This window comes from Mangifera indica, chromosome 1 (genome assembly GCF_011075055.1).
Source record: "Mangifera indica cultivar Alphonso chromosome 1, CATAS_Mindica_2.1, whole genome shotgun sequence".
NCBI classification, from domain to species: domain Eukaryota; kingdom Viridiplantae; phylum Streptophyta; class Magnoliopsida; order Sapindales; family Anacardiaceae; genus Mangifera; species Mangifera indica.
The window spans coordinates 801,161-828,223 of record NC_058137.1 but is presented as its reverse complement, the minus strand read 5'-3'; the positions used below and the strand labels follow the sequence as shown (position 1 = coordinate 828,223).

The window sequence follows — 27,063 nt, the reverse complement described above, 5'->3', positions numbered from 1 at the left end:
CGTTACGCTGACAATTAATGATCTGAAAACAATTATGGTAACAGTCACGAGGATTACCCTAGTCTCTGCAAAAACAAGTAAGATCCAAAAAATGAAACTTCCAGGAAGGTCCATGCAGCTATAAATCCAACCCCTATTCATACACTGTATCTATCTCCCTTTAAATCTCACGCTGAAAAACGAAGGCAACTTTCTTGCCATTACCAACTTCTCTTTACAGTAATAACAACACAAGTTCTGTTGCAAAATCAACATGGCTTCACAGGAAGCTTGGCTCTTGGAGAATGGCAAAGGGTTGAGCCACAGTCGACATGGCAGAACTGCCCACAACATGTCGTCTTCTTCATTGAGGAAGAAGTCTGATCTCACCCTTGTATCGAAAGTTCCTTTTAGTTGCCTCAGACAATTGCTTGCTAATCTGCAAGAGGTCTTCCTGGGAACTAAACTTTCGATCCTCTTTCCAGCAGTACCATTAGCCATAATCGCTCAGTGTTTTGGTTTTGGAAGAGTGAGTAGATAATCTGATAATGATAACTGAAATTGAAATTTCTTCTTTGACTTTTATGGGATAAAAAACAAAATTTTTAAAAGAAATTTATGTCCTTATAGGCCTGTTTTCTGATTATTTTTCTGTAAACAGCCATGGGTTTTCGCTTTGAGCTTATTGGGACTTACTCCTTTAGCCGAACGTGTTAGCTTTCTGACCGAGTAAGAGAATCTTTTTAACGATTTCTAATCATTTTATGTATGTTAAACTCAGGACTGATTCGTTGCTCTTTTTTTTTTTTTTTTTGGTTGTGCAGGCAAATTGCTTACTACACAGGCCCAACAGGTACTTCCCTTCTGATCATTTTATGCATTCTTGTTTTTGGTGCACGTCACCATCAGATTCTGATCCCCAGAACGTGATTGAAAAGAACAAACTGATCATCCGAATCTGACGTACACTTGGTAATTGATGTGATTTTGTCTCTTTGGTTTTACAGTGGGAGGACTCCTGAATGCAACCTGTGGCAATGCCACCGAGCTCATCATAGCAATCTTTGCCCTAGCTGAACTTAAAATAGACGTGGTCAAGTATTCTCTTCTGGGTTCCATTCTTTCAAACCTCCTTCTGGTTCTTGGCACCTCTCTCTTCTGTGGAGGCATTGCCAACCTCAGATCCGAGCAAAAATTTGATAGAGTAAGTCAGTGTCATCTTGTCAATTTTCTCAAAATCTGAACCAACAGATATATTGGATTCTTTCTGAATGACTGTTTCTTTATTGGCAGAGACAAGCCGACGTGAACTCACAGATGCTATTGTTGGCATTGTTGTGCCACCTGCTACCGCTACTGTTCAGATATGCGGGTGGCGGTCACTCAGACGCTCTCACAGCGGACCCAACACTTCACTTGTCAAGAGTCGCCAGTATTGTGATGTTGATTGCGTATATTGTCTACATTATCTTCCAACTGTGGACACACAGGCAACTGTTTGAAGCTCAGGAGGTAAAAACATATAGAAAAATTCATGTTCCATACATAGTTTTATTAAGAATGTCACTTGGGTCGTGATTAAATCAGCCATTAATAATCCAAATTGTTCAGGAGGAAGATGGTGATGATGGGAGCTCGGAAGAAGCGGCTGTGCTAGGATTTTGGACTGGATTCATCTGGTTGGTTGTGATGACTGTTGTCATTGCTATATTATCCGAGTATGTTGTGGGCACCATTGAGGTAAAAAAACGAAACTCTTTATTTGAAAAATATTAAATAATTTCATAGCTTTTGAAGTTTAAACTTAACCCGATATTGTTTACAGGATGCTTCAGATTCCTGGGGAATTTCTGTCAGCTTCCTCAGCATCATCTTGCTGCCAATTGTTGGAAATGCGGCTGAGCATGCTGGAGCCGTCATATTTGCTTTTAAAAACAAGCTGGTCAGTACCATCAAATAACAGCCTTGATTTTATCTCCTTGTATATTCATCAAAACATGATTTGGCCAAATATTGCATCTCTTTGCACAAATGCAGGATATAACCTTGGGTGTTGCTTTGGGTTCTTCAACTCAGATTGCTTTGTTTGTGGTAAGTTTTTGAAGAAATTTATGAAGAGTTCATTAAATTTAGTCTCGAGGCAACGAGATCCACGATTAGGCGTGATCAGACTCCACTCTCCAACATGAAAATTCTAATATTTTCCCATTATGACTGGATCAGGTTCCATTGACTGTGATTGTTGCTTGGATAATGGGAATTAACATGGATCTCAACTTCAATCTCATTGAGACTGGCTCTCTTGCTCTATCAATTATCGCCACAGCTTTCACTTTACAGGTATATATCATTCCAACTTCGCATTTCAACTCTGCAACTACATGTTTGTTCTTGGCAAATCATTAAGAAATCTTCTTTAATTTCTCAGGATGGGAGTTCTCATTACTTGAAAGGACTGGTTCTTCTGCTCTGCTACATAGTTATTGGAGCCTGTTTTTTTGTATCGAAAAAACCTCTAGGCCATGCAAATCTGGCCAACTTGGGCATTCAATCATCTTAAATAAGATTGGCCATTCTGGGACTGAAGATTGTAAAAAGTTCAACATGAATGCATTTCTTATTCTTTCAACAGGTGTCAAGTCACCAACTCTATTGAAGCTTGATGAAGATCTTCTCTCGGGATTTTTTTTCTTTTGTTTTTTTTTTTTTAAAATAACTGAGTGAGAGCTTGTTGTATGCTTCCCTCTTGTGGTGGTGTTGGCTACAGGCATAATAGTTCTTGCTTACCTTTGTAATGTCAAAAATCCATAAAATCGAATTGGTTTGTTTTTTCAGGTTTTTAATTCAATTGTTCTCTTCAAAGGCCAAAAGAGTATTTCCCAACTGAGGTTGGCTATAATAATAAATTTTCACCGTTTAATTGTCAAAAAAAAAAAGTCTATTTTCGTTAGTTCCTTTAGTGAAAGGATAATAATGACTTTTTGTATAAATTTATTTATTCATTTTTTCAAAACAACCTATATAAGGGCTTGAAAATTTTAAAGGTATTAATAAATTTTAACGGGTTTAAGAATTTTGAAAAAAATTCAGTTTAATATTAAAACTTTAACAAACTTTTAAATAATTTAAAAAATGATGATTACATAAAAAATAAAAATAAAAAATACAACATTTTAGATTTTGTTAGAATTTTGATATTTATCATACATCTAAGTGATAAAATTTTAAAAATTATAAAAATATATTGATAATTTGATTTTTATGTTAAGTGTTAATCATAATTTCGTAATTTTAATAAAAAGATAAAATACTCATTCTAGAAAAAAAAATCAAAATTAACTAACGGATAATGATACAACCTTTTAAAACTTAAATAATAAAAAATTGTTATTTCTAAAAATCTTGGGTGGAAGAAAATCATTTGGCCTCTTTAATAATATTTTCGTGTAATAATTGTATTCTTAAATATTTTTTCGGCACAACTTATGTTTGTATTATTTATTAAGAACCGAATACAATTTGATTTAATTTATAATTTTAGATTAAATAAATTGAGTTTGAATATAAATAAAAAATTGGATCCGCTTTTTATAAACAAGTTGAGTTCGATTTTTGACTTTACAAATTAATCGGTCGCATCTGGTCCTGACCGATTCTCAACCAATTTCAAAGTAAGAAAGACTTTGACTGATTCTCAGCCGGTCCAGTCTGTAAGTTTAGCTCTTGAAATAGGCTTCTTTTGCAATTCACTACATTTGGCCTCATTGTGAATACGGTGCTTCGTATACAGTTTGTTTCTTTGATTCAGAATTTGAGGAAGACTAGTTGACGTTCTATTACAGATTCCTGAGCGGAAGAGTAGACGCGGGTACGTTCAGAGTTTGAGTGAAAAACGACATGTCATTTAAAATAACTTATTACGGATGACATTTGGAATAAATATCATCTGGATAACCGATCCCACGAAAGTGAGAAATAAATCTCTAAACCTAAGTATGGCATGTCGATCCTTTTTCACTTTCAAAACTTGAGCTCGCAGGAGAATCAGAGGGAAGGATTGAACGGAACGGAACGGTAATAGTCTGGAGCGTACCGTTCAATGGCTAGACGACAGGAGATTCCACCGCCAAACGCAATAAAACTCCGGGAACTACCGTTATCCAGTCGGCAAAATCTCCCTTCTCTCCATCACCTTGAAGACCGCATCGCGATTCAGCAGAGCGAGATCCAATCCCTCCTTCAAGAAAATCAACGGCTAGCCGCTGCACACGTCACGCTCAAACAAGAACTCTCCCTCGCACAACATGAGCTCCGTCACTTATCTTCTTCTGCTGCCAAATTAAAAGCCGAGAGAGACGCTGAAGTGCGTGAGGTATACGAGAAGTCGTTGAAGTTCGACGCGGAGGTGCGTGTAATTGACGCACTGAATGCTGAGCTGAATGTGGTGCGGGCGGATGTGGAGGAGCTCAGTGGAATCAAGCAGGAGTTGACGAAACAGTTGGACGAAATTAATGATGAATTAGCAAAAGCTAGGGCAGATTCAAAGGATTTAACAGTGATTAAGGCAGCGATTGAGAACGTTCGTCAAGAAATTCAACGAGGAAGGTATAAAATTTCGTCATATGTTGTTGATGTATACAAAGTTCGTTTGTAATTCATATTCTGCTCATTGGGGATTCAAATTGTTATACTGTTTGTGTCTCAACAGGGCTGCAATTGAATGTGAGAAGAAGAATCACGCTAGTAATCTTGAGCAAAGTCAAATAATGGAGAAAAATATAATTTCGGTGGCTCGTCAAATTGAAAAACTACGGGCTGAGATACCCAATGTAGAGAAGAAAGCAAGAGCTGCCGCTGCAGCTGCTGGAGCAGCAAATCCAGGTAAGTCTTAATTCTTATCATTTCTCAAGCAATGGTAATTTGATGATAAGAAATCTGTGAGTTGGATTAAATGTTGTCTTGACCTATGGGGTTGTACATTCAGGTCCGGCCTATTCTGCAAACTATGGCAATTCTGTATATGGAGAAAGTCTGTACACAGATCCTTATAACTTGCATCAGGTATCTACATGGAGATATGTTGTTCTTTAATCACTATCATTCCCGATTAATGATTATTTTGGTTGCACATACTCTGTTAGCATTACCTAATCAGTGTCAATAAGATCCGACATTGCTGTGGAAATAAACATTTTGTGTAATTTGTTATTGGGTTAAATGGCGTTATCATGTTAACGTTATAGCTGAGTGGTTGATACTGCTTTGTGTTCTTTATGTCTGAGATGTATAATAAATTTGCATTGGTAGTAAACAAGCGGCAGTTGGTCAGGTGACTCTTAAATGTCCCATGCTGTTTTATGTTTCCGGTTCTTAGTTTTTTATTTTTATTTTTTTTTATTTTAAGGATGGGATGATAGATTTATCTTTAAACTTTTATTAATTGAAAGTTTTCTTGATGAACACATACATATAGTGAAACATCTCTTTCAATACAGAAACTATTTAGTGTCGGCAGTTCCAGATAAGGGGTTCACCAGGATTTATGATTTTACTTGGAATTTGGTTTATACTTCGAAAGTCTTATGAGAAGTACTACTGACCTTATCATGGTTCTATATACTTATATTTTGGTTTGTTATTGAATACATGTTTCTTATTTCATAATAATGTCTCAGGTCTTGAGTAAGAGTTTCACTGAGGCACTGCTAGTATAGTTAGTAAATCATTCTGCTGCTTCATTCCTGATTGCCCTTTTTCATTTTCTAAGTAGTGTTAATCACAGTTATATATGTTTTACAGATATATACTGCATATGAAATGTTGGTGTTCCAAATACGGGAGCACGTCAAACGTCTTATATCATAGAACTCCTTGCAATCTTATTGCCCCGGATGGTCTGTCAAACCAATCATTAATGTCATAAGTTATATTTGCAGGTTCAAGGTGGAGCTGAGCTTGGTCCTCAATATGTGTCTGGACAAGCAACACATGGCCCTTACGGATTGCATGGATCCCATGTACAATGACAGCCGAGTGTTGCAACTATTTTTGTTCTCTTTCAGGTATTTAAGATCTTATGACTAGCGAATTTATGGAAAACTTGGCATTCTTCAAAACCCTGTAAATACATAATTATATCACAGGCTTTTGGCTAAAAAATGATGCTGAGTAAAAATTGTGATGCTACTGTCAACCCTGATTCTGGTATTCTTGTCTGATTTGATCCACAATACAATTTCTGTGAGCAGTTGGCTTATAATAGAAAGGGAAGCAATGTTCTCTAGGTTTCATTGCCGGGCTGCCTTACCCTGGTTAAAATTTATTGGCATTGGTGTAATTCTACAAGAATACCAGGTTGAATGCTATGTGGGAATAGCTACTGTGAGAGTGCCTTTGTTTTTTTTTTTTTACAATTCTTATTTAAAAATAGAAGCGATGGCTGGTGACAAATTTAAGGCCTGCACTTTATTCAAATATTTATGAATATAGGAAAATTAGGCTCTCTCACATAATCTTATAACCAACTACACTGTAATGAAGGTTAGACAATTATGGCACAAATATTTAATACAAATTTGTAATACATTATTGGTTTCTGATCCAATTTCATACCTGAAGAACTTAAATTAGTTACTGTAGATCTTATGTCATTCTGTAACTGGAGAACTTAGAAGTAGTTATTATTGATCCAACTTCAAGAATTTGTTTTTGAAATTTATATTATAATAGGTTGACCCTTTCACGAAGTAGGACTATTCTTAATCAATAATAGGGGTGGATTTGATCTGAGCGGATTATTGTTGATTTGACTCAATCCGGAGCTTGGATTGTCGGTGATTCTTCTTCTTTTTTATGATTCTTTTGGATTTGAACATTCTTTTTTTTTTTCCCCAGTGATTTAAACTGGTCAAGCTAATTCTTGAGCTAACCGTTATGGATTCAAGAGTTGGCCTTATCTAAGTTTGGCTGCACTTGAATCCACTCTTAATCAATAACAACACCTTCAGCATGATTGATTCAGTTTCAACCATCATTAGGATTCAATGGGCTAAAATTTGTATAAGAATTCTTATAATACATGACATTAATGCGTCTAGCAAGAAAATAATTCATGATAGTTGTATTTCCCACTATATTATCAATGATCAAAACTTACTATTTTCAGCATTTGTCAATGAATCACGTCTGACCCTCCGAGATATACTTCCATATGAGTATTAATGGTTAGTAATGGTTGACATATATTGCACTTCTTATAATTGTTAGTATTCATATGTTAGTGTGAAATTATCGAACTGCTATGATCTTCTAATGTATTTTCAACTCCAGACAAAGCTTGAAAGAAGTCAGGTCTCATGAGCCACGACGGGCATGCACGATGTTAACCCAATTAGAGTAAATTATTATTTCTCACGAAGACTTGGACAAAAAGATAAGTTTCACCTTTTAATTAGTTAAATTACAAATTCTTATCCAAACCATAATTTCATTGGAGAAAATTAACAATAGAAAGGCAGAACAATCATTTTAGGTCTCATAAACTTTAAGTTAAAACTTGAAAACCCTTTTTCCCTTCGCCGGGTTACATGTTAGATGAGTAATTTGAGCATTTAAGGGTACCGGCTTGCGTTTTTTTCAAACCTTATGGGGGAATTTAATTTTCTCGCTCATATCCCAATTTCAGTGACTACGTCTTATAACTCGCTCATGTCTAAAATCTATTTTTGCGAATAATATACTCTGTTATTTTACTTCTCAGCTAATTTTAATTTACATCGTCAGTCCATCCAATCGGTAAACAAAAAAAATCAAAGCCGTTGTCAGAAGAAATCTAAAAAATCCACGCAGCGTAAGCGATGTTCACTAACTTATCCATGCACCCGCAGACACAAGATCAGAAAAGGTACAGAGGCTCAAATATAAGAATTGAAAAGATTCCCTCTCGTTTTCCATTTAGCTCTCTCTGTCTCCCTCCAACGGCCTCAACGACTTCTTATCTCCTCTCTGCGCCTACTTGAATTTCAAAATTCCGCTTAAGCAATGAGAGAAGAGTCAGCCGTTGTAACATTCCGGAGAATCCTCAATCTTCAGGCGACGCAGTTCAGTTTTATCGTTACTACGCCGGAGTATGAACCGTTATGGACAACCGACGCGCGGCTTAGCTGTTCAGTTACTCATGCTGCTGGTGGTGGAGGTAAAGGCAGGGTTGATAATTTTTCATGTCTTGCCGTGGCGGAGAAGCGACGCCAAACAGAGTTCCAGCCGGCTCCTGCTCAGCTCGCCAAGTTTCCTTTAGTTTTGCTCGCTTACGTGTCGAGAGACGCGGCGATTTTTGCAGCTGGTGCCATCGCTGGAGCCGCTGCCAAAATCGTCACTGCTCCACTCGATCGTATCAAGATGCTTATGCAGGTATTATTTCTGCTTTCTACTTTTGAGTTTCTTCACGTGTTTCATACTTTTTTTGGAATGAAAATTTTGTTCCAGGTGGCGCTGTATGGTCTTCTTGTTTGACTTTTGTAAAAATTCCTGTAAATGTTAGTCTGTTTGGTTTCATAAATTTGCTGAAGAATTAGATAATTACACTCCAGAATTGTAACGTATCACAATATGTTTACTAGTTCAATGGATATGTTTACTACTGATTTAATGTGATATAATGTGTTTACAGACCCATGGGGTGAGAGCTGGGCAAGAAGGTGCTAAGAAGGCAATTGGTTTCATCGAGTCGTGTATCGCCGTGGTTTAGATGACATTTTTTTGGCTGCGTTGAAAGTGTGTTGTAAGTTTTAGTGGTTCAATGCATATTTGTTGGAAGTGATTGCAAGAGATGAACTATTTATCATAATGATGGATTTAAAATGACTGCAGGCCATAGCATTGATAGCAAAGGAAGAAGGAATTAAAGGATACTGGAAAGGAAATCTCCCTCAGGTCCTTTACCTATGTCATTTTTGTTTAATTATGTATAAATGATTTCCCTGAGTTTTAATGTAGTGTTCTACTTTGATGGTTCAGGTTATAAAGATTATACCTTATAGTGCAGTCCAGCTCTTTGCTTATGAAACTCACAAGGTAATGGTGATAGTGTCCTTAAGCAAATTTTATTACTGTTTTAGATTTTCCTGGATTTAATACTCTTTCTGACATATGCTTTTACTTTATGTTTTGCATTTTTATTTTCAGAAACTTTTTAAGGATAGGGATCGTCAGCTCTCTGTTATTGGGAGGCTTGCAGCAGGTGCTTGTGCTGGCATGACATCCACTTTTGTGAGTAATAATGTTGTATAGGTCTTGCTAGATTGTAGTCCATAAAATTGCTACTTATTGGAATTTACTTATTTCTCTTAACAAAGATCTTCTGCTTCTAAAGTTTTCTGAGGGTTACTTATTTCTGTTTTCTGGGAATGTATCGTTTGTATCACTCTTCTCGCATACTAAATTGTTTTCTCTTCTATCTTTGACATTAATATCTGTTTATATTTGCCTAGGTAACATATCCTTTAGATGTCTTGAGGTTGCGCTTAGCTGTGGAACCAGGGTATCGAACCATGTCTGAGGTATATTTGACCTACTTGCATTATTTATATTTTGGTTCCCACTATGTCTGAGGTATATTTGACCTACTTGCATTATTTATATTTTGGTTCCCACTTTGTCTGAGGTATATTTGACCTACTTGCATTATTTATATTTTGGTTCCCACTCATGAGAAACTGGATAATAGTATGTTACTTCCAGGTAGCCTTAAACATGCTGCGAGAGAAAACATTTGCATCCTTCTATTATTGGGTTGGACCTTCTCTTATTGGAATAGCACCATATATTGCTGTGAACTTTTGCATATTTGACTTGTGAGTTCCACAAAAATCATTTCCTCGAACATATTACTGAATTTGAAAAAAACAAGGTACTTTGTGGCTGTAATAATGCCTATGATATCTTTTTGTAAATAACAGAGTGAAGAAGGCCCTGCCTGAGAAATATCAACAAAAGACTCAATCATCACTATTAACAGCTGTTGTTTTGGCTGGTGTTGCCACACTCACATGCTATGCCTTGGACACAATTAGAAGACAGATGCAAACTTACAAGTCTGTTTTGGATGCCTTTACAGGTAAGCAAATGGCAATTCTTTAACTGTCATTGTCTCAAATATGAAACCACCTGCATTGTATTGGCATTAAACATTAATAAGTGTTTTTATTATTAAAAGTTCTAAAATATTATTTTGAGTGCAATGGACAGGAGCTACAGAGTATACAGTGTATATTTTTTCTTTCTGGCTACAACCTATAATTGTTTAGCTGTGGAAATGAAGAGTCTTCTCCAGTTAGGGACACTGGAATATAACTCTTCCCATGGGATATATGTTTGGCCAGAGATTATCTGAGTCCCCTGATAAATATGAAATTAGATATGCCACTTAGAATGAAATTGTGTTGCTGGGGCAAATGGTTAGGCAAGACACTGTACACTTATATTAATTGGCAACTCAGATTAAGTTGAACTGACAATAAGTCAATTGAGTCTTACCAGTTCTGTTTTCGTATGATGTGCTGAATGAATACTACATTATGAGTCAATTGATAATCTAATGTGTTTCTGGCTCATGAATTCAAGATCAAGTTTCTCAAATTATTAACTCTTGTTTTGTCAATTTTACATGTAATCCTAGGTTTTTATAAGAGGTACCCCAAAAGTCTTGCAGATTAAAAATGTTGGTTCATGTAATTGTATATGTTATAATGGTCGATATTTAGTTGACCCTTTTTCTTTTTATTTTTTTTTTTCATTTTGGCATTTCTCCTCTATTTTGCATTTCTTTATGGGAGATTTAATTTTTATGCTAGATTTTTCATTTGTATCTAACTTTTCCTTATTGATGAACGCATTGTAGCACATGGAGTTGTTGGCTTGTATAGGGGTTTTTTGCCGAATGCATTGAAAAACCTACGAAACACCAGGTTTGCATTCATTCTGTTGCATTATTTTAATTTTCATGCCAGTCAATTGCCTCTTTATGATCTCTCTTCTATTTAAAACTAGGTAATCTCTAAACCTAACTTCATAATTTTGGTCACTTGGTTGCAGCTAAGAATAGCGTGCATGACTTTCTCTGAGACATAATACGGAACTAATTTAAACATTATTGATTGCAAACTCAGTTATTCCACAAACATGCATGTTCAATCATTTTGTGCTTTGCTCTGTAATTCTGTTTTTGCATTGATTATATCATGACTGCCATAGGATGTCTATTTTAGCTGTGAAAAATTTGTGTTCATTGCAGTGTGAAATAGGTATGCCAAGCTTACTCACAGCATAAATGATTCGATGTTATTCGTACTCCGGTTACCCTAATGCACTCTATCTGTTCCTACTGCAGCATTAGGCTCACTACCTTTGACACTATGAAACGACTAATTACTTCCAGTGAGAAAGAGTTTCAAAAACTCGCAGAGGAAAATCGCCAGAATTTCAAGATACAGATGCTCCTGATATTTCTGTAGGTTCATGTTCCACCAGTTTCATCTGTAATTTGTAGGTATTATGTTTTGCCATTACAGCTTCAAGATAACTCTTTCACCAGTTTTCACAGAGCTTATGGAGATGGAAGCATGATTTCAGGACTTTTACAGCAGTTAGAGAAAGTTGGATGAATGGGATACTCATCAATTAAATCTGAAAGTCCCCCGGGAAATCTCCATCGATGATTCGAGTTAACGATCAAAGTCTTTGGGTTTGTATTTATCCTGAGTTCCTGCTGCCTGCAGAATTCCTGCTGTCAACCAAACTATACTTCAAAGTTCCATTCCAAATCAATAAAGCTAAGTATGTTGGTCAATGAGAACTCTTAAATTGAAATGTCATCGAGCTACAAATTTTTGGGTTTTTAAATTTCTTCTCTTCAATTTTAAAGATATTATATGTTTAAAGTTGAACGTCTTAGATTTGAATTTGAGTTAGGTTTTCTTTGGGTTTGCCTTGAATCCACCTCTTTCCCCAGCATTTGAATCTTTTCCAAAATAGTGATATAGTCCATACTATACAGTCTACAGAAAATCTTTGTCATACGACACCGTTTCAAAGCTGAACAGTTGAAAATGCAGTCAACGATACTCAACGCCCATCATTGTCAGTTCTTAATAGTAAAAAAACCTTAACAATGGTTTTCCCTTTGTGTTTCTCGTCTCTCTCTCCACCTCCACTCAACACCATAACACTTTCTTCACTCCCTCATGTGCCAAACCACGGAATAAGATCGACTTCACTCGTGTCACTATCACATTCTCCTTCAACGCTCTTCATTAAACACTCTCTTTGTCCTTGTGTCGCCCCCATACAAGAACATCAACATGTACTCGCCCTCGAAGAATAAGTGAAATGTATTAATAAAGCTCCGTTGGAGAGTGATTCGCTGTCGTCTGGCCTACAGAGAGTGTGTATGCCCAGACACATGGCAGTGATCCTGGATGGGAACCGCGGTGGGCCAGGTTGAGGAACTTAGATGTGGGGTTAGGTTATGAGGCCGGTGTCAAGGCCCTTAAATGCTTATTGAATTCTGTTGCAAATGGGGAATTCGTGTTCTAACTGTTTTTGCTTTCTCTACTGACAACTGGTTTCATCCAAAGGTCAGTTTTACCTTCTTCTTTTTTTAATGTATAAACATCTCATTTAAAATAAATTCATTTCAATTTAAATTTTGTACGTCTTTTATAGGTGGAAGTTGAGCATCTGATAAGCTTGCTTGAAGGAGTGAAGGATGAAATGGAGAGCTTTTTGAGGTATTATTTATATTCAAAGCTCTTGAAATGGAATTAAATACCGACATCTATCTGCTAGTAATTTTGAAAATTGGGGTTGCATAAATTAGATTGTGTAATTAATATTACTGCTTTCAGAAGAAGCTTAAATTTGTGCTAATTTAGATTTTGAGAATATATTTTATATTATAATTTGGACCATTAGCTTTGACTCATATGGTTATTATTTTAAATATGTTATTGAATCATGTTTTAAATGTACAATATTGCTGGAATCCTTCGTGCAAACTATCTAAATGCTTAAACTTTGTCACATTTTGTTTTATTGATCTTGACTTGAAATATGAAATAGCTGTGAGCTTGTGTTTTTTATCGAGGGGGTCAAAGAAATCTCCTGGTCTGTTTCTCAGGTTTAAGCTTTCTCTTTAATGCGAGTACGAGAATTCTATATGACTTGTTTCAAAATTCATGTTGGCTTGTGTCAGGAAGAACATTCGAGTATCTGTAATTGGAGATATCTCTAAGCTTCCAAAGTCATTGGAAGAATTAATTGTCAACGTGGAGGTGAGTAATAAGAACAATACCCAATTCCAACTTATTGTCGCAGTTAGCTATAGTGGGCGGTATGACCTCGTTCAAGCTTGCCAAAGGATAGCTATGAAGATTAAGGATGGTATTATTGAACCTAATGATGTCAATGAGTCTTTAATTGAACAGGCACTGGAAACAAACTGTTCTGAATTTCCTGACTCTGATCTAATTATACGGACCAGTGTTGAGCCTAGAATTAGTAATTTCATGTTATCGCAGTTAGCCTATACCGAACCATTCTTTGCACAATCACTGTGGCCTGATTCTGGAGAAGCTGACTTTATAGAGGCATTGCAATCCTTCCAACAAAGGCGGAGACTCTATGGTGGATGAAACTTTGACACTACAGAGAATGCAAATTTTAGGTACTTCCTTATATCTATTGAGTCTTTATAATTTGATTGAAAAAGAAGTCAAAGAACTCACTGAAGTGAATTTTAATATTTAAAAGGGCTGAAATTAGCAATCTGTTTTTTTGCAGTTCAATGTTGCAGTGATCTCTTCAAAGAATTTTCATCTGAGATGTGAATTGCAGAATATAGTTTCTTTTAAGATTTATCTACAAGGTTTCTGACAACTCCGATGAATTTCTGGACGAGCAAGGAGTACCAATGGTAAGCTTGAATGGTGGGAAAATATATTATGATTAAAAAAAAAAAAGGTGGTTGCGCTTGGAGAGCCAATTCTTGAAGGGCTACCAATGTATCTCTGACGTTGGCATCAAGTTTTATTGTGCAGGAAAGAAGTTGAAGAAGGTTGATTTTCTTCTGGCAATGGTAAATACTCCATGCTTTTATCTTTTAGTAAAACTATGTGTATAGTTTTGAATACCTAATTGAATATTCAAATTAATTATATGATTAGATAATCTTAAATTAAATATTATCCATCACATGATAGTATATCATAATCATAATCTGGATATTTAATTAAATACTCAAAAATGAATACACATAACAGTGCGCTTTATCTTTCATTGTTGGCACAATTGAATGATATTTTATGTACTAATCGATAAGTACTAAGAAGTTAATATATCATCATGTAATTAGATTATTTTAAATTAAAAATAAAATAAATAATTAAATTATTTAATTACGTAATAACATGAAAGTTAATATATGATAGTACCGGCACATTCAGGAACTAAATTGCGTTGTGTGTATCACTAGAACTTTTTCAAGTAGAACTTAAATCCTATAGGCAAATGGTTGCTTCTCACGCTACAGAATACTTGATTTTCTGGCATCCTTAATTAGGGGTTCTCATGTCGTAGTCTCATATAAATAATAATAATGAAATTGTGACCGGGGCTATACCCTAATCACAGTTTCTATATGAGCCTTTTCAAATTTCAACATCAACTTCAACTTAATTTTGATTAATTTCACTAGTTACCCTTTCAAGTGATATTCAATTTAACTCTATCTATTCTTTAACAGTATTTTTTTTTTCATTGTTTTCTTAAATTCATTGACAATCTTTTTCTTGTTTTAAATGCTTTCAATGATAATATGTCATTTAATGCAAGTAATAATAATTTTATTTATACCCAAAATTTCAAGTTTTTATGTATTCTATTTGGTTAGGTAGAGTTAGCAATTTGTAACATTATCCATTAGTTTGACATGATATATAAAAAGAATAATGATATATACATTTATAGTAAATATTAAATATAATATATTATTTTATTATTAATATAAAATTATTTAATTATATAATTACATACATAATTAGATTTAATTTAGTACGTTTTTTAGGTAGACTATACTTATTACATATAAAAAAGTGGGTTAGACAATATTTCACTATTTGTTAAACGAGTCATTTTAGGTTGATCGTTTTTAACTTGAATATAATAATGACTCTTGAATTGAATTCTTAAAATGAAATTCGGCTGATCCATTTTCTAATCATTAATCAGCAAATTAGATTCTTTGTTAGAAGATAAAGAGTTAATCCCCGTGTTGATGATCATAAGGTTGCCCGATTAGAATTTATATTATCCCACGTCGGTCCCGCATGTGGGGTCCAATTTTAATACCAATAAAAACACGTCACGCTAGAAGCTTTACAAACAAACACGAAACGGAGGGGCCGCAAGAAACCGCAAGATCAAAGCCGTTCATGTTCGCCACGCGTCCTTATGATCACTGTATCAACTATAATAAGATATCTTTAATTAGTCTCACTGGGTGGGTGAGTGTGGCACTGAATCTCCGTACAATGAACCGGTGGGCCAATGAGAACGAAGGAAGGGCATGCAAGTAATTGAATGGAATAAGAAAAGGGTCGGCTGCTCTCGGTGTAGGTGTTCGACCGAATATTTTTACGTGTGCTCCAAGTGAAAGCCCAAGTGACTCTTCTTCGTTGAACCGCTTTTGTTTTTGCCCCCCTGAAGTGAAAACAAAAGTGTTTCTTACAGTAAAGCTACTGGCTGGCCTTGAGAGAATATGAAGTGAAGAGTTGGTTTCTTTGAGGTGGGAGCGTAATGGGTTGCTGTTGAAATTGGTGTTGGTTTTGATGGGAATTTGTCAGAGGAAAGAAATGAGGAAATCGTTTAAGGACTCGCTCAAGGCTCTGGAAGCTGATATTCAGTTTGCCAATACACTGTAAAGATCTCCTTTTTCTTCTTCCTCTTTTTTTTAAGTTTTATTAAATGTTTGGAGTTGTTTATTTTCTGTTGAATATTCTATGTTTGACCCTTTTTTTGTTTTATCATCTGATTACCCGAATTTAACTGAGTTTTGGGATTTATAGGGATAAAAGATACTGATCTTGTTTCTGGGGTAGAGTTTTTCCTGGTGGGGTTTGATCAGATTTATTTCATATTTTTTAAAATTTTTCCCTTTTTTTTTCCCTTACCATGGAGCTTTTTGTTATTTTCTTCTGCATAAACATGCATATTTAGCATCCGAGTGTTTACCTGTGCTGTAGAATTCTATTCACTGGCCTGTTCAAATTTGTTGGTTGATCATATTTTTATTTTGTTTCTTCACAGTTTGGTTTTGATTTATTTTTTCTCTTTTTAATCCCCTTTTCATGATCTTTTCATGCGCATTCTCATCTAACTGGCTCCATTGATTGCAGTGTTAAGCCTGTTTAGTTCCAAGGGATTTATCAGATCAACATATTTGCTTTGCGTTTTGCTTAATTTTGCTTTGTGACTTCCCACTATTGTTTTTATGGTCATTTCGTGTAGCAATGACTGTTGGAAGCCTGAATTTTGTAATTTTGTTGACTTATTCCTAGAAGCATTTGGCCGAGAAAGCCTCTCGATCAGGTTGATGGTAATTGCTAAAAGAATGTAGTGAAAACCTACTACAACAAGAGTGCTGCAATTTGTTCTGTGGTGATGTTTATTAGTAATTAGTTTGGTAGCTGTAATTAATCAGAGTCTAGATAGACAGAGTGCTGTCAACTTATCCTCATTTAGCTCCAGCTGCCTTTTGATTTTATGAACCCTGTTCCAACTTCCAGAGTGTCAATCAGGTGATGTCCATATGTAACACATTTGGTATGTTGTGAGCTCAAGTTCACTGATCCCAGGCATTATCCCTGTTCAGTGATTCATATATTTGAACACCAAAAACTCTTTCAGTTCTTTTATTCTCACTATGCTCCAATTATATGTTCCTATCCCGAGCCTGAAAAGGAGGGCGGTTGGTCTTGCATCTACAATAATTATCATACATAAAGGGCTTATTATGTTGGGTGATGAGAGGATTTAAATGTCTCTGATGGATCTTATTAACTTGTACAAAATTTGTTCTGATACAGAGCTTCTGACTACCCAAGAGAATACGACGGTGCCTGCCTTCAAATGAGATTATCCTACAGTCCAGCAGCTCGCACTTTTCTTTTTCTTGTCCAGTGGACTGATTGTCGCCTGGCGGTGCACTTGGATTGCTGAGAATACTTATATATAAGGTGACTTTTCCTATTTAATACAAATGCGTCATTCTTTACAGTTTCAATTTCTTCATTTCCAAAATCTAAAGCTCCCTATCTAGCCTCTTGGATGTATAAATTGTGGAAGCGAACACTAGTTTTTTCTTGATTTAATTATGAATTATGGTCCTATGTAGGCATACGTGGATGGGAAGACCACCATGTTTATTCATGAAAGGAAAGCTAGTATGAGGGAATTCTATGGTGAGTAAACTTTTGGGGATAATCACATTAACTTTTTCAACCAAATTCTTGCAACTACTTGAATGTTCATATTATCCATACTCTGCATCCTTGGGCAAAAACTCTGTTATTTGGCAATCATTTTGAGTTTTCATGAACAGGGGTGATATTTCCCTCTTTATTTCAACTTCAAAGAGGAATTACTGATGTTGAAGATCGGAAACAGAAAGAAATTTGTGCATCCAAATACAGAAAGAAAGATGAGATGTACAAGGGAAAGTTCTCTGAAATTGACATAGAAAGAGAAGAAGAATGTGGTATTTGCATGGAGATACAAACTAAAATTGTATTGCCCACATGCAGTCATTCAATGTGCATGAAGTGTTATCACAATTGGTAAGTTCTTTAACTTCTATGCTTATCTTTGCCACTCTCCCTTATGTGATACCAATATATTGCTATATTTTGTGCCGGTTATCTAGGCGAGCACGGTCACTTTCTTGCCCCTTCTGCCGGGACAGTCTCAAAAGAGTCGATTCAGATGACCTCTGGATCTACACCAGCAAGAACGAGATTGTTGATTTGGCTTCCATCTCTAGGGAGAATCTGAAGCGACTTTTTATATACATTGATAAGTTGCCTCTCATTACTCCAGACCCATTGATTGTTTCTTATGATACTTGCAGCCGGTGAGGGCTTCTTCATAGGAAAAATTGTATATAACATCTGGTTGATTGTACGTAATTCATGATTCCCATTTCCTTTGTAGGTGATTTAGAACTTTAAACATTTGTTGATTGCTGATACCTGCCTCTGGATCATGTTTATTCGATATTTTTTATGCGATAAAATATTAAATATTATTTTTCAAAAATTCTTAGATTAACATTATGAAAGCAAACAATTAATTATGTTATTGTAATTTAACACTGTTATGTTGATTTAAAAGTTTGATTGCTTTAACAGAATACATTAAAACTTTAAAACTTTTAATAGACTTTTCATTAAAAAATAAAAATATAATTTATTTAATAATAAATATACGGTAATTTAGGTCCATCCAAATATTTTTTTAAACAAAAATGGTAAAAATTATAAAAATATTGTTCTTAAAAAGTTTAGAATTAAAATAATATCATTTAATATAATTTTCGGGAAAAAAAAAATCACAAAACAACTTCACCTTTCATTTGAGCAGACTAAAACCCCAGGCCCCGCCAACTCTGGCACCTAGATAAGGAAAGATAAGATTGATTCCTTACCATTCGTCAGATAGATTCGCTGGTAAATCCAACGGTCAACAACTCACCAACAAGGATAAAGTATCAAAACTTTAGACATGAAGCTTAACTCGATCTCCCATAGCGTAACTCTTGGACGGCCGAGCCCAAATATTTTTTCGGCTAAAATTTGGATTGGATAAAAAATAGTTTAATTTAAATTTTTTTTAAGTTTATCTAATTAAAATTAAGTTAAGGTTGAATTTAATTTAGATAAAAAATAGTTTAATTTGATTCGATTTAAATTTAATTCAATTTTATTATTTGAACCAATAAATTGAATTAATAGCTTAGTTTGACTTAAATTAATTGTTTAAATTGATAATTCGAATATATAACTTAAATTCATAATTCGAGTTTATAGTTTATTGATAAAAAGATCTTATTTTATTTAAATAATATTCAAAATTTTTTATTCGAATCAAATTAAGTCATAATTCAAACTATTAATTCAAAATCTGAATTTGAATTAAATTTAAATTGAATCTAACTAAACATTTTTTGAGTTAATTTTAACTCAAATTAAAAAAAGACTCTAATCTTTGAACTTAAATTCTATTTGAATTTAAATCAAATGACTTTAAACTAAACTAAATTCAACCAAATCAGCTTTTGAGGCCGAACTGGCTTGACTCATATCCAGACCTAACCACAAGCCATGGCCTCCATAACAGTAGCAGCTGCTACGTCTTCTTTTATGGGAACCCTCCTACCGACGTCGTGTCCTTTAACTCGGGCCGCGTCATTTCCCGGTTCGGGTTCGGCACTAATAAGTCCAGCCCCAAGAAGATCTCGAAGGCTTCCACTGATCGTCCACTGTGGTACCCCGGTGCGAAGGCCTCGGAATGGCTAGACGAGAGCTTGGTTGATGACCATGGATTTGACCCGTTCGGGCTTGGCAAGCCCGCGGACTACTTGCAGTTTGATTTGGATTCACTGGACCTGAACTTGGCAAAGAACGTGGCTGGTGAAATAATTGGCACCCGGTTCGAGAGCTCTGAAGTGAACTGACGCCGTTTCAGCAGTACACTGAAGTGTTTGGATTGCAGAGGTTCCATGCAGGCGAGCTCATTCATGGACGATGGGCCATGTTGGCCACTCTTGGTGCCCTTTCCGTCGAGTGGCTCACAGGAATCACCTGGCAAGACGCTGGCAAGGTACATAAATCCCTGGTGTGTTAACAAGTTCTTCTATGTTCTAACGGATATAGACTCGATTGAGCTTCAAACTGATGATGTTTCAGGTGGAATTAGTGGCAGGATCATCGTACCTTGGGCAGCCTCTGCCATTCTCCATAACGACATTGATATGGATAGAGGTTTTGGTGATTGGTTACATTGAGTTTCAGAGGAATGCGGAGCTTGATCCCAAGAAGAGGCTTTACCCAGGAGGGAAGTTTTTTGATCCGCTGGGATTGGCTGCAGATCCTGAAAAGAAAGATACATTGCAATTGGCGGAGATCAAACACGACCGTCTTGCCATGGTTGCGTTTCTTGGGTTCGCAGTTCAAGCTGTTGTTACTGGAAAAGGCCCTCTCAACAACTGGGCGACTCACTTGAGTGACCCTCTTCGCACAACCATTATTGACGCCTTTACTTCATAAATTTTGCATGTAGTATTGTATTCGTCTGAGAAGACATTTTTGTTGCTCGGATGTGCGATACCAGAAAGATCTGCCTCATCTGCCTTGTGTAGTGTTAAAATTATAACTTCTGAGAGTTTGAGCGGAATGTTATTGCTGCATGTTGTGAAATTGTCTTACCATTTGATTTAAGCTCAATAGAAAACCCAATGGAAAAAAAAGAGAGGAAGTCTGAAAAATTTGCTTGAGATCAAACATGCTGAGATTCTTATTGGCATCATTTGCACAATTCCCTTTGTACCCAACTTTGAAATCAATCAGCAACTTTACAGGTTCTGTGGCCAAGCTGAACCTGACAAATGTCAGAGATGAGCTGCCCTAATCTGTACATTACTGTGAATAAAAATGATGAAAGACTTTCCTATAAAAAAGAATCAGCAAACAACATTCAAAAAGTCCCAATTAACCAGTAGATCCTTTTGGTTTTGAAGAAGATGCGTTAATTGTTTCAGTACTGAAACGTTTCCTCACCTCCAAGATTAAATCACTTAGCTTCAGAGAAAGCTGCATCTGTTCCTCCAACAAGTTGACCCTTTTCTCCTCCAACTCCTTCAACTTCGAGCTTATGGGTTCTCTGACAAACCCCATAAGCTTCAATGGCTCCTTCAAGAATGTAAACGCTGATAAATCAAGAAATGGCTGCTCACCGTCTTGTGCTACAGGGGCAGACTCTTCTATCTTTTTCTTTTCTCCTTGACCACCTTCATCGTCTTCCAATAACTTCAAGCACCTTTTTATAGTCTTGGTCATTGCTTCCGGTGTAGAATGAGAAGGGCTAGAAGTTGAACCGAAGCTTGGTTTAGGAGAAGATGGGTTAATTGCTTCAGTACTGAAAAGCTTCATCACCTCCAAGATTAAATCACTCAACTTCAAAGAAAGCTGCAGCTGTTCCTCCAACAAGTTGACCCTTTTCTCCTCCAACTCCTTCAACTTCGAGATATTGGATTCTTTGACAAACCCGGTAAGTTTCAATGGCTCCTTCAAGATTGCATACGCTGATAAATCAAGAAACGGCTGCTCATCATCTTGTTCTATCTTTTTCATTTTTCCTTGACCACATTCATCGTCTTCCAAGAACTCCAAGCGCCTTTTTACAGTCTTGGCCATTGCCTCAGGGATAGAACAAGAAGGGCTAGACTTTGAACCAGAGCTGTTTTCGGGTGTCATTTTGAAGTATTGATAATGGCTTTAGTGAGTCCTGTGAATAGTTATCTCTTATTTAATACAAGGAGGAACAAGCTGGTCTAGTAAGGCCTTTTAATCAGAACCGTCATTTGTGGGACCAACAACATGTATGCCGCTTGATCAGATGGTCATATGCTAGTCTAATGTGCACTCCTGCTCTGATTTCAATTCCCTTTCCCATTCCAATTACTATCCCATTCTCATTTCCTAGTCCCATTCTCGTTTCTTTTTCTTTTCCATTTTCCATTCTCATTCTCTTTCATTTTCCATTTTCTCATTCCCATTTCTTTTCTCTTTTCAACCATTCCTTAACACCTAAATAACGATGGTAAATTTGATAATTTTTATATTAATTTTTATGTAATCTTTTATAATAAAATAATTATCAAAATATTTTATTATATAATAAATTAAGCAAAATAATGGGGATATTAATTAAAATCGACAAAAAATTTTCGGCGTAAACCTTTTTAAGTAAATGTATAGTGATTTCACTTTTATTGGTAAATTTACTTTTAATTTTAAAAATATCCTCTCTCGACGTATTGTGTCACTCTCAGTAATTTACGTTACACTCGGTTACCTAAAATTTTCTTAACAGATTTGATAATTTTTTATTCAAACTATCATTAATTCACATTCTAAGGATTAAAAACACATTTAAAAACTGATAATTTTTTTTTTAGATTTCAAATACAGATAATAACAAAAAAATAGTATAGATGAGGAGAATGATAAATACTAACTAATGTTGTAAGTGTAGGGTGTGTACAGGGTGTATGGGTGAGTACAAAACGTACAGTGTAGGGTGCCTACAAAATATAAATATATTTATATTTATATATAATAATATAATATTTATATATTATATATATATATATATATATATATATTTATATTTTTTACGCACTCACGTACTATGCACACACCCATGTACTATATACTCATTCTACATACCTTTTACACACCCATACACTGTGATACGTACACGTAAGTTGTTGAAAATCATGTAATAAGTCAGAGAGGGTATTTTTAGAATTAAAAGTAAATTTGCTTATAAAAGTAAAATCACTATACGTTTGCCTAAAAAGATTTATATAAAAAAAATTTTATCGATTTTAATTAATATCCCTAAATAATGATAATAATAAAATATAGAGTATATTTGTCATCCCAAAGCACGAGATTTTCATTTCTATAACAATCTCTTCTAAGACCATTGTAGGTTAAGACCAAACTGTTCATGATTCGAGTGCCACCCGGGCTTCTTGTTCATTTAAGAGTTGGACCTTGCCCACTTACGAGACACTAGGGCTCTTGTGCATTGTGCTTTATCGCGGACTCCACTTCCCACAAATAGGAAAGCTTTTTGGGGGCGTTTGGTTTGAGTAATGTTTGATTACTAAAATAGAAAGATTACCTTGAAGATAGATTACTTAGAAGATTACTAGGTATAAATGATTACTATGTTTGATAAAATTTGATAGGTATAAATAATTATTGTGTTTGGTTAAAGGTAATAAAAGATTACTAGTAAAATATTTTACTTAAATGTCCTTAAATATAATTATTTTTAAATATTTTTTATATTATTTGTCATATTAATTAAAAATAAATTTATTTTTATCTCAAAAAATTAATGAATAATAATTTTTCTATAATAAACTCAAGATTACCCTAGTAATCTTTAAATACCTAAGGTGAAGGTGGTAATCAGATTACCACCTATATTACCTGTCATATTAGCATTGGTAATAGAAGAGTACTGTAATCTTTTATTATTGACAAACCTTTAACCAAAGTAATCTTAAAAACCTTTAACCAAACGTACCATTTGTGTTATCAGGATCAGAGTAATTCCATCTCCATTCAGTTAATGGGATGTATAAATTATGAATGTTGTATTTCAATAATTATAAATCATTTCGATCATAGTCTGAATCCGAATGGATAATCAGTGCAGATAATTTTTGAACCGTCCTTATTCGAATAGTCTGGTGCATGCCACCTGGCAAGAGTTAATAACAGTTGGAGAACATGGCAGAAAAATAAATTTTTTCGTCCTTAAAACTCCGAATGCTTCATTTGAATTTGTCCTAGACGGAATAATTCTAGAAAAAAGGGGTGACAAGTGTCATTCCTGATGGGGCCTAGACTCCAGTTGCGAGTCTCACAATCAATATTCGATGCAGAGAAGTATAAAAAAGAGACAAAACCGTTTGCTCAACGTCTCATCAATTTTACTTTCGCTTCACAATCAACACTTGTCTACATATCTTCATTGTTCAACCATCATTATACATAATCGATCTGTTTTTTCAATGCATTTTTTCAATATAATTTCTGGGTTTCGTTGGTTACAGGGTGCTTGATTGATTTGTAGACATGGGGAGACTGTTTTTTATTACTCTTGAAGGAAGAATTTATAGCTGTAAGCACTGCCATGTCCATCTCGGTGTCGCTGAGGACATCATTTCTAAGGTTTTTAATTGACACCATGTTATGATGATATATATGTTGCTTTTGGATTGTGTTTGATTCAAATTGCTGTATTGCGTTGGGTTTCATATGGGCATTGTTTTTATCCTTATTTCCAAATCGTGAAAATTAAATCCATTCTGATCATGTTCAAGTTTCGTAGCAAATATTTTCTTTTTGTTCTGTATTTTCGTCAATTTAAATTCAGATATCATTTTAATATAGAATAAAACAAAAATGAATTTCAGTAACACTTCATGTATAACCGGTTGGATTGTAATAGAGACAAGCAAACTGATGCCTTGTAATTAGGTGATTGAGTAATACCATACGTATAAAAGGTGATACTAACGGATGCAAACAAATGGATGAGTCAATATGTGATGTGTATTGTTTGTTTGATTGTACTCGTCAATATCTATTGTTTGTACATATAATATTACTCTGTATCTTTAGGCCTTCCCATCTAATTTTCTTGTGTAATGACTAAATTGTATGTCATATTGATTATTTGTTTTTGTTTAGATGTTAATAACCTTTGAATGGTATTGACATTGATTTTTAGCATTGAGAAACCTGTGTTTATCAGCCTGAGTGCTGAGAAGTGGAAGTTCTAACACTGTTTTTGCCCGTGTTCCAGTCTTTCCACTGCAGGCATGGAAAAGCTTATCTATTTGATAAGGTGTAAGTGGTCCTTTATTGCCATATTCATCACATTTAAGCTATTTAACATCATGAAAAGTTTCTTGTATGATAGATTAACAGTGATTGCTAATGCATTATAGTTCTTTAGGCATCGTTTTTTACTAGTCTAGATGTGTCTTATGTAAGTGGAGGTGTCTTATGAGTTTGAACTATTTGGGTGCTCAATGCTTCTGAGAAAGCACAGGGTTATTTGTTTCGGATGGTACTTTAATTAGTAATCTGTGGTTCTTATTTGAGAGTTGCTGCAGGTTAAGCCTAACAGTTTAACTTCGTTAGCGATTTCCTGGATATTTTTTCTTAGTCCCCTTGTTGAAACTCTGGTAGTTGCAAAGACACAATGCTAGGTGAAAGAAGCATGGTTTTATTCCTACTAATGAATGAATTGAAAGCTTGATACATAAGAACCAAAGAAATTATTTTGCCTTTTCTCACAAAGAAATTGGATCAATCAAATTACTTCGGATCTTGTGGTGCATTTAAATGCTTCAAGTAACATTGTGCTTTTCCTTTGTACGACAGTGTGAACATCACAGTTGGTGAGAAGGAAGAGCGAATGATGATGACTGGATTGCACACTGTTGTTGACATTTGCTGTGTTGGCTGTGGCTCAATTGTAGGGTGGAAATATGTAAGATCTTGATCAAGAGCTGAATCAAGGTTTCAGTTTTTTACTGACACATTCAGCATGAGGTAGATTTTTTTTCTTTTCATTCTGAAGTTTTGCTTACTGATTTCAGGAAACTGCACAAGAGAAGGCTCAGAAATACAAAGAAGGAAAATACATTCTTGAAAGGTATTTAGTCAATATTGCCTCTGGTTGAATTTAAGCATCTCAATGTTTTGAACCTGTAATATTTTGAGCAGATTTAAGGTGTTAGGTCCTGATGGAAGCAATTATTTGGGCAGTCCAGAAGGCCAAGTTGGTGGAAGTGATGAAGATGTTGTCTGATTGGCCACTGTTTGTCACTAATAAACTTATTTAAGTGTATATTCTCTATATCCTATAATCTTGTTTAAACTTGCCATTTTAGTTTACAAGCTTTGCAAATCACTTTAGAACAGAGGCCAGGTTTCCAATTTCAATTCATTTGGTAATGAAATCCTTGTAGAAGTTAGTTTGCATCTGGCATGGAATAATTTATATTGTTGAAATTTCTACTCCCAAATTTTTCTCTTATGGTAATACATGTAAATCATCTTTCATTCTTAGAAAGTACTCCATTCTTCCTCCTGTGTAAGCCAAGTTACATGCTTCATATCGATTGTCTTCCTGAGAATTACTTCTGTTCGGCATTAGGGTGATTCTGTATGTAACTTCATTGTTCTTCTGGGTGGTTCATGTATTACATTATTCTCATAAGAGTCCAATAAAAATCTGACTTGTTTACATTTATTTTTCGTAATCACCAAAGTTAAAAGACATGATAGGTTTTTTTTTTGAGCGAGGTGACACAGCATATATGTTGAAATATCCCATTAAATATTTGTCAAAATTTCCTGAAATTGCAATTGTAGTTTCTGAGATTTTTAGTGAACTATGTCCTAAATGCTGCAATTTAGACCTTCTGGTTTATGGTCACTCGCTCTCTTTTGAGCTGCCTACGGATAAATGGAACTCAGCAGCCGGTTTTATGGGCCAAGTTTAATTTGGGCTATATAACCTCTGTTGGTTAAGCAATCTCTGCTGGTTTTAATAGAGCCCAATCCATTGAACTATCATATGATGAGAGACAATTCAAGGATAAATCGTCATACTAAAATTAGGGTTAGATGTGCTCTAAGTTAACTCCAAATAAAATTTAAATTAGCTTGAATTTGAATGATTGATTCAATTTGAGTTTAACTTGTTTTATTAAAAAAAAAATTCTAATCTTTAATTTGAATTTGGCTAGTTTAATTTGAGTTTGAGAAATTTGGTTCGAATCTATTCCAAATTGAAATCCTAGCTAAATTATCATTGAACGAGTAGAAATCTTTACCTGAAAGCTAAGGGTTTTCATGTTGATTTGCTTGTATGAGATGAGCTTGGCCCCATAATAGCAAAATTTCAAGCCATCTTTGATTGTGCTTTTCGGCATAAGACATGCTTGACAAGACCATTCATCAATTCATCCAAAATTCTAGACCCACTGATGTGGCACACACCCGCATGCCCATGTGCTGGCTACTTCACATTTCATCACATTCATTCTACACAATGATTTAAACATAGAACATTTACACTTTTGTAAATGACAAGACTATAATTTTTATTAGTAGAACTTTAATTTACTTAATAATATGCTTTTTAGTTCATGTTATA

At 35.0% G+C, this 27,063-nt stretch overlaps 5 protein-coding genes and 2 pseudogenes across 6 annotated transcripts; all 7 read left to right on the top strand.

The window, feature by feature from the left end:
• Nucleotides 1–166: 166 nt before the first annotated feature.
• On the top strand, nucleotides 167–2,822 carry LOC123216128 (vacuolar cation/proton exchanger 3-like). Its single transcript, XM_044636500.1, has 10 exons — nucleotides 167–508; nucleotides 641–708; nucleotides 804–832; nucleotides 987–1,183; nucleotides 1,273–1,491; nucleotides 1,591–1,719; nucleotides 1,805–1,921; nucleotides 2,017–2,070; nucleotides 2,203–2,319; nucleotides 2,408–2,822. The coding sequence occupies exons 1-10, from the start codon at nucleotides 254–256 to the stop codon at nucleotides 2,537–2,539; spliced, it is 1,317 nt and encodes a 438-aa protein (XP_044492435.1). The 5' UTR covers nucleotides 167–253; the 3' UTR covers nucleotides 2,540–2,822.
• A 932-nt stretch (nucleotides 2,823–3,754) lies between these two features.
• On the top strand, nucleotides 3,755–6,583 carry LOC123211062 (protein FLC EXPRESSOR). Of its 2 annotated transcripts, XM_044629593.1 has the most exons (5): nucleotides 3,755–4,584; nucleotides 4,688–4,860; nucleotides 4,964–5,040; nucleotides 5,916–6,041; nucleotides 6,228–6,583. In XM_044629593.1, exons 1-4 carry the CDS (start codon nucleotides 4,079–4,081, stop codon nucleotides 6,003–6,005), a joined length of 846 nt encoding a protein of 281 aa, XP_044485528.1. In that variant the 5' UTR covers nucleotides 3,755–4,078; the 3' UTR covers nucleotides 6,006–6,041; nucleotides 6,228–6,583. The 2 variants fall into 2 exon arrangements, with proteins under 2 accessions (XP_044485528.1, XP_044485520.1); XM_044629585.1 differs by having other exon boundaries at nucleotides 3,756–4,584; nucleotides 5,916–6,269.
• Nucleotides 6,584–7,138: 555 nt separating this feature from the next.
• On the top strand, nucleotides 7,139–11,824 carry LOC123211087 (probable envelope ADP,ATP carrier protein, chloroplastic). The gene is made up of 12 exons (XM_044629624.1): nucleotides 7,139–7,202; nucleotides 7,309–8,388; nucleotides 8,648–8,716; nucleotides 8,848–8,910; nucleotides 8,995–9,051; nucleotides 9,163–9,246; nucleotides 9,468–9,536; nucleotides 9,718–9,830; nucleotides 9,936–10,093; nucleotides 10,877–10,943; nucleotides 11,366–11,485; nucleotides 11,570–11,824. Exons 2-12 carry the CDS (start codon nucleotides 8,020–8,022, stop codon nucleotides 11,637–11,639), a joined length of 1,239 nt encoding a protein of 412 aa, XP_044485559.1. The 5' UTR covers nucleotides 7,139–7,202; nucleotides 7,309–8,019; the 3' UTR covers nucleotides 11,640–11,824.
• Nucleotides 11,825–11,970: 146 nt separating this feature from the next.
• LOC123211083 (cis-prenyltransferase 4, chloroplastic-like) lies at nucleotides 11,971–14,210 on the top strand. The gene is given in 6 exon segments (XM_044629610.1): nucleotides 11,971–12,458; nucleotides 12,461–12,526; nucleotides 12,529–12,611; nucleotides 12,700–12,764; nucleotides 13,229–13,699; nucleotides 13,816–14,210. Coding segments are annotated over 5 exon segments (687 nt in total). The 5' UTR covers nucleotides 11,971–12,424; the 3' UTR covers nucleotides 13,668–13,699; nucleotides 13,816–14,210.
• A 1,125-nt stretch (nucleotides 14,211–15,335) lies between these two features.
• Nucleotides 15,336–18,277, top strand: LOC123211074 (annotated as a pseudogene).
• A 1,053-nt stretch (nucleotides 18,278–19,330) lies between these two features.
• Nucleotides 19,331–20,516, top strand: LOC123211056 (annotated as a pseudogene).
• Nucleotides 20,517–23,714: 3,198 nt separating this feature from the next.
• LOC123212676 (protein yippee-like) lies at nucleotides 23,715–25,927 on the top strand. The gene is made up of 5 exons (XM_044631812.1): nucleotides 23,715–24,059; nucleotides 24,697–24,740; nucleotides 25,281–25,389; nucleotides 25,499–25,554; nucleotides 25,626–25,927. Exons 1-5 carry the CDS (start codon nucleotides 23,964–23,966, stop codon nucleotides 25,708–25,710), a joined length of 390 nt encoding a protein of 129 aa, XP_044487747.1. The 5' UTR covers nucleotides 23,715–23,963; the 3' UTR covers nucleotides 25,711–25,927.
• The last annotated feature ends 1,136 nt before the right edge of the window (nucleotides 25,928–27,063 follow it).